This window comes from Ammospiza nelsoni, chromosome 4 (genome assembly GCF_027579445.1).
Source record: "Ammospiza nelsoni isolate bAmmNel1 chromosome 4, bAmmNel1.pri, whole genome shotgun sequence".
NCBI classification, from domain to species: domain Eukaryota; kingdom Metazoa; phylum Chordata; class Aves; order Passeriformes; family Passerellidae; genus Ammospiza; species Ammospiza nelsoni.
In genome coordinates, this window is record NC_080636.1 from 6,309,822 (window position 1) to 6,315,669 (window position 5,848).

Here is a 5,848-nt window from a genome sequence, read left to right on the forward strand (position 1 = left end):
GGGACCCTGGCTGTGGCAGGTGACAAGGGGGGTGTGGCGGGTGACAGTGTCAGCGCGGGGTCACTGCGGTGCCACCCCAGGATGGGTCTGGGGGTGCCCCAGAGCGGCAGGTGGCACTGTCACCGCTGTCCCCAGCTGTGACCCAGCGGGACAGGACAGGGACCCACAGTCCCCCTGTAGGGACAGCCCCAAAAAGGGACAGGGCGGTGTTGGGGCTCCGTGGGTGTCCCAGCACGGCGACAATTGGGGACATCACTCAGGACGCCGGAGGACAAATCCCCTCCCCGGGAGCAGCGCCGGGACCCTGCGGTCACCGCGGGGAAACTGAGGCACGGCGCTTCTCCGAGGACATCGCAGGGACAGAGCCCAGTGTCACCTCGCGCTGTCCCTTTTGTGCCCCCGGGAAAAGACACCCCAGGGTGTCCCAGCGCCACCTCCCGCTGCTCCTGTCCCCTCCCGCCCATACCTGGAGCGGAGCTTTGGTGACAGCGACACCTCGGAGTGTCACCACTCCAACCCTGGTGACATCCGCGCCTTCACCAGCCCGGGGAGGAGCTGCCATTCCCGGGGGCGCCCATTCCCAGCGGGAATTCCCAGTTGGGGAGGGGACAATCTGGGCTTGGTGTGGCGGGGGGGAGGTGACACTTTTTGACACTGTTTTTTTTTTAGGGGTTTTTTGGGGTTTTTCGGGTTTTTTGTTTTAGTTTTTCCTTTTAAGGGCTCGGCTTCTTGCTGGGTATAGAACTGTCCTTCCTCTCCAGCCGCGTGTAAGGCTCGAACGCGGAGGTTCCGGGCGGGTACGAAGCGGGCAGGTCGTGCAGGGCGCCCAGCAGCGGCCCCCCGAAACACAGCGGCCTCCCCGGCAGCCGCGGCGACGACGACAACGAGGATGAGGAGGAGGATGAGGAGGAGGAGGAGGAGGAAGCGGCGAGGGACGGGACGTGCAGGCCGAAAGGCGGCGGGGCCGGGGGGCTGCTGGTGCCCAGCCCCGGCGGGGACGCGGGGACAGGCGGCGCCAGGCTGGCCGCGGGGCTGGCGACAGCGACAGGGTTGGAAGGGGGGGACAGGAGGCTCGGGGGGGCCGGCACGGACAGGAGGCGGCCCTGCTCCAGCAGCCGCAGGATGTTGCAGGTGGCGAAGGACTCGGAGGTGCTGGAGGAGCGTTTCTCAGAGTCCCTGCTCTGGTCCTTCTTCTGCTTCGTGCGGCGGTTCTGGAACCACACCTTGACCTGGGGAGGGGGTTTGGGGTGGGGAAAGGGGGGGGACGGGAGGGCACGGACGGAAAGAGAGCGCGGGGGGGGCCGGGGAGAGAGAGGCGAGAGCCAGGAGAGAGCGAGAGGTACGAGAGAGAGAGAGAGATGGATTAGAATAAACGGCCAAGCGAGATCCGCCCGCCCGGGATCCGGGGAAAGGGAGAATTCCTGCGGGGCCCGAGCCTGACGGGGGGGAGCACCCCGGGAATGAGAGCACCGGGGTGGGAATCGGGACTGGAGCCCGGGAATGGCACCCCAGGAATGGGACTTGGGACAGGAACTCAGAGTTGGGATCGCGGGGATGGAACCCCGGGAATGAGAGCACCGGGGTGGGAACCGGGACTGGAGCCCGGGAACGGCACCCCGGGAATGGGACTTGGGACAGGAACCCTAGGGTTGGGATCACAGGGATGGAATGCCAGGAATGGAATCCCAAGAATGGGATCCCATGGATGGGACTCTAGGAATGGGACCCCAGGAATGGCACTCCAGGAATGGCGCCCCAGGAATGGGACTTGGGACAAGAACTCAGGGTTGGGGTCCCAGGGATAGAACCCCAAGGATGGAACCTCAGGAATGGGATCCCAAGGATGGAACCCCAGGAATGGGGTCACAGGGATGCAATTTGGGACAGGAACCCAGGATTGGGATTACAGGGATGGAACCACATGAATGGGACCCCAGGAATGGAATCCCAAGAATGGGATGCCAGGGATGCAACCCTAGGAATGGGAAACCAGGAATGGCACCCCAGGAATGGGACTCGGGACAGGAGCCCAGGAATGGGATCCCAGGGATGGAACCCTAGGAATGGGATCACAGGGATGTGACTCGGGACAGGAGCCCAGAAATGGGATCCCAGGGATGGGACTTGGGACATGAACCCAGGGTTGGGATCTCAGGGATGGAACCCCAAGAATGGGATCCCTGGGATGGAACCTTGAGAATGGGATCCCAAGGTTGGGAGCCCGGGGATGGGTCCCCATGGATGGGACTCCAGGACTGAGACCCCAGGAATGGGATCCCAGGGTTTGGACTCAGAACAGGAGTCCAGGGTTGGGATTTCAGGGACAGGACCCCGGAAACGGGATCCCAGGCTCCTGTCCCTGGAATGGGACCCCAGGAATGGGATCCCACAGATGGGACTTGGAACAGGAGCCCAGGGTTGGGATTTCAGGGACAGGACCCCAAGAATGGGATCCCAGGGATGGGACTTGAGACAGGAGCCAGGGACAGGATTTCAGGGATGGGACCCCAGGGATGGGACCCCAACGAACCCAGGCTCCTGTTCCTGGAATGGGACCCTTGGAATGGAGCTGGAGACAGGAGCCCAGGGTTGGGAACCCATGGATGGCACCCCAGGAATGGGACCCCAGGGATGGGACCCCAGGGATGGGATCCCAGGGATGGCACTCGGGACAGGAGCCCAGGGATGGGATCTCAGGGAGGGGACCTTGGGGATGGGAGCCTGGGGAAGGAGCCCAGAGCTGGTGTCTGACCCGCCCGTGGCGTGCTCGGCTCTCCCTGCGCTGCTTTCCCCGGGAATGCTGACAGGGACAGGCTGGATTCCCAAATTCCCATGCCCGACTGCAAACCCTTCCCTCGGCCGGGGCGCAGGGTGACACCTGAGGGGACAGGGTGGCTTCTGGTGGCCCTGGACTGCTGGGGACAGACCCGGCTGGGGACACCCTCACCCCTGGCCGGGATCAGGAGGGAACCCAGGCTGAGCCCCGCGGGATCCCCGCACCCCAAACCCGCCCCTGCCCACCGCAGACCCCCCTAAATCCCCCTCCATCCTTCCCTCCCTCCCTGGCAGAGCAGAGGGGCAGGAGAGGCAGAGAGAGAGACAGAGAGAGGCGGGAGGGACGGACAGACGGACACGGGGTGAGGGAAGGACACGGGTGGGAAGACACTCGGGTTAGAGCGCGGCGGGGAAGGGCGGGAGGGACCCCGAGTCGAGGGGCCGGCGGCGCCGGGCTCGTCCCGGTGTCACCGGCGGCTCCTTGGGGACACGCCAGGCCCGCGGTGACACGGCACAAAGGAGCCCCAGGGCGGGGCAGGGGAGCTGCGGGAACCGGGGACACCGCGGGGACACGGTGGGGACACCGACACCGCGGGGACATCGCCTCCCGCCGCCGCCGGGCATTGCCGGCCCGCCACTCCCCTCGGGGACATCCGTGACGCCCGCACGGGGACATCGAGGCACTCGCTGCCACCGGGCACAGCCGGGTCCTCAGAGATGGTGCCACCCATGTCACTGACCCCAGAGCGGTGTAACCATGCCACTGACCCCAGAGCTGTGTCCCCATGTCACTGACTCGAGAGCTGTGTCCCCATGCCAGTGGTCACTCCATGCTGACCACTGGGATGGTTTTGGGAGCACAACTGGGTCTCCAGGGTTGGTGTCCCCATCCCACTGAACCCCAGAGTGGTGTCCCCATCCCACTAATCCCATTGGTCACTGCGTGCTGACCACTGGGATGGTTTTGGGAGCACAGCCAGGTCCCCATGGTTGGTGTCCCCATGCCACTGACCCCAGAGCTGTGTCACTGACCCCACTGGTGACTCCGTGCTGACCACTGGGATGGTTTTGGGAACAATGTCTGTCCCCAGAGCTGTGTCCCTGTCCCAGTGACCACACTGGTCACTCCATGCTGACCACTGGGATCGTTTTGGGCACAGTCCCACGTCCCCAGACATGGTGACTGGACACAGAATTGTCCCATCCCCTGGAGCAGCCGAATCCTGGGAATTGCAGGTGCCAAACCTGCAGTGGTAGGGCCAAAGAGGACCCAGGGAGCCCCAAACCCATCTAATTAGCACCGTTTTAATGAAGATCCAAAGTGAATCTGTACAGGGTGGATATTCCCAGAACTCTCACTCCAAATATTCCCCATCCAGCAATTCAGGAGGAGCAGGAATTCAGGAAAATCCCTCAATGGGATTTAACTCTTGAGGATGGGCAGGATGAGCCCATGGATCAGGTTTGGAACTTCAACCCCATCCCTGAACCCCAAACCAGGAGCTGCTCCAAAATCCAACTGCTCCAGGTGGATCCAGCCTGGCTTTGGACACTGCCAGGGATCCAGGGGCAGCCACAGCAAATCTGGCAATTCCAGCCCAGCCCCTGCCCACCCTCCCAGCCAGCAATTCCTTGCCAAGATCCCAGCCCAATCTCCCCTTTCCCAGTGGGAGCCATTCCCTGGCTCCTGTCCCTGCAGGCCTTGTCCCCAGTCCCTCTCCAGCTCTCCTGGAGCCCCTTCAGGGACTCTGAGCATTCCCTGGATTTTTCCCTTCTCTAGGGGAACATTCCCAGCTCCCCAACCCACCAAAGGAAATGGGAATATGGGAAAAGGAATCGTGGCACAGAGACCCCAAAAGGCTGGGAAAAGTGTCTGTAGGGGAGCTATGAAATAGTATAAAATATAAAATATTCGTATTTCATTATTTAAATTGAATAATAAAGCAATAAAAAATTTTGATATTTATATTTGAGAAAGAGAATAATAATGGAAAAATAAAATATATACACACATTATTTACATACATATTATTTTATTTTATATAGATATATAATTGTTGTTTTCTATTATATTTACTGATGTCTTTATGTCTACTATATTATATTGAATTACATCTTTATATTTTTGTTGTTTTTATTTTCTGCTACATATTAAATCGTTGAGATATTTTATATTAATTTATAATTATAGTAGTAAATAATATTAATATACATCTATAAAATATTGCTTGCTAATATATAATATATAATACATAATACAATATATACATAATATAGTATATAATATATTTAATGTAATTATAATGTATTATATATTTTATATGATGTGTTACATTTGATTTTAGATTATGTTTATATATTGTGATATTGATGCTTTTCCTTCTTTATTTTATATTATTTCTATTATTTTATCATTTTATTATTTTATGATTTATTATTTTATTCTTTTAGCAAATTTAATTTTAATTTTTAAATTGATTTTAAAAATATAATTTAATTTAATTTATCTTAATTATTTCACTCCCTTGTCTTCTATCAAATTTTTAGAATTCTCTGATACTTATTTTTGTTTTCTCTACTGTATTTTGTTTTGCTTTATTCTCTTCCATTTTATTTTCCCATCTTTTATTCCATTCTATTCCTTCTCCCTGAGCCAATTTGCTTTCATCATATTTTATATTTTATATTTTATATTTTATATTTTATATTTTATATTTTATATTTTTATATTTTATATTTTATATTTTATATTTTATATTTTATATTTTTATATTTTATTTTAGTTTACTTTTTATTTTATAATGCTAGAATTTTATTTTATTTTATTTTATTTTATTTTATTTTATTTTATTTTATTTTATTTTTATTTTATTTTATTTTATTTTATTTTATTTTATTTTATTTTATTTTATTTTATTTTATTTATTTTATTTTATTTTATTTTCATTTCCCACTCCCTATTCCATGACCGAAATGACTCCTGAGATCCCCCTGGATTTTTCCTCCTCCCGCGGATCCTTTCCTTAAGGATCCATCCCTCTGACTCCAGACAGGCAGGGTTTGTGTTCCCTCC

General features: G+C 53.9%; 1 protein-coding gene across 1 annotated transcript; it reads right to left on the reverse strand.

Annotated features, from left to right (window-relative positions):
* VAX2 (ventral anterior homeobox 2) lies at positions 1–3,506 on the reverse strand. Its single transcript, XM_059470103.1, has 2 exons — positions 3,291–3,506; positions 1–1,229 (listed from the first exon to the last, which is right to left on the reverse strand). The coding sequence occupies exons 1-2, from the start codon at positions 3,504–3,506 to the stop codon at positions 714–716; spliced, it is 732 nt and encodes a 243-aa protein (XP_059326086.1). The 3' UTR covers positions 1–713.
* Between the last annotated feature and the right edge of the window lie 2,342 nt (positions 3,507–5,848).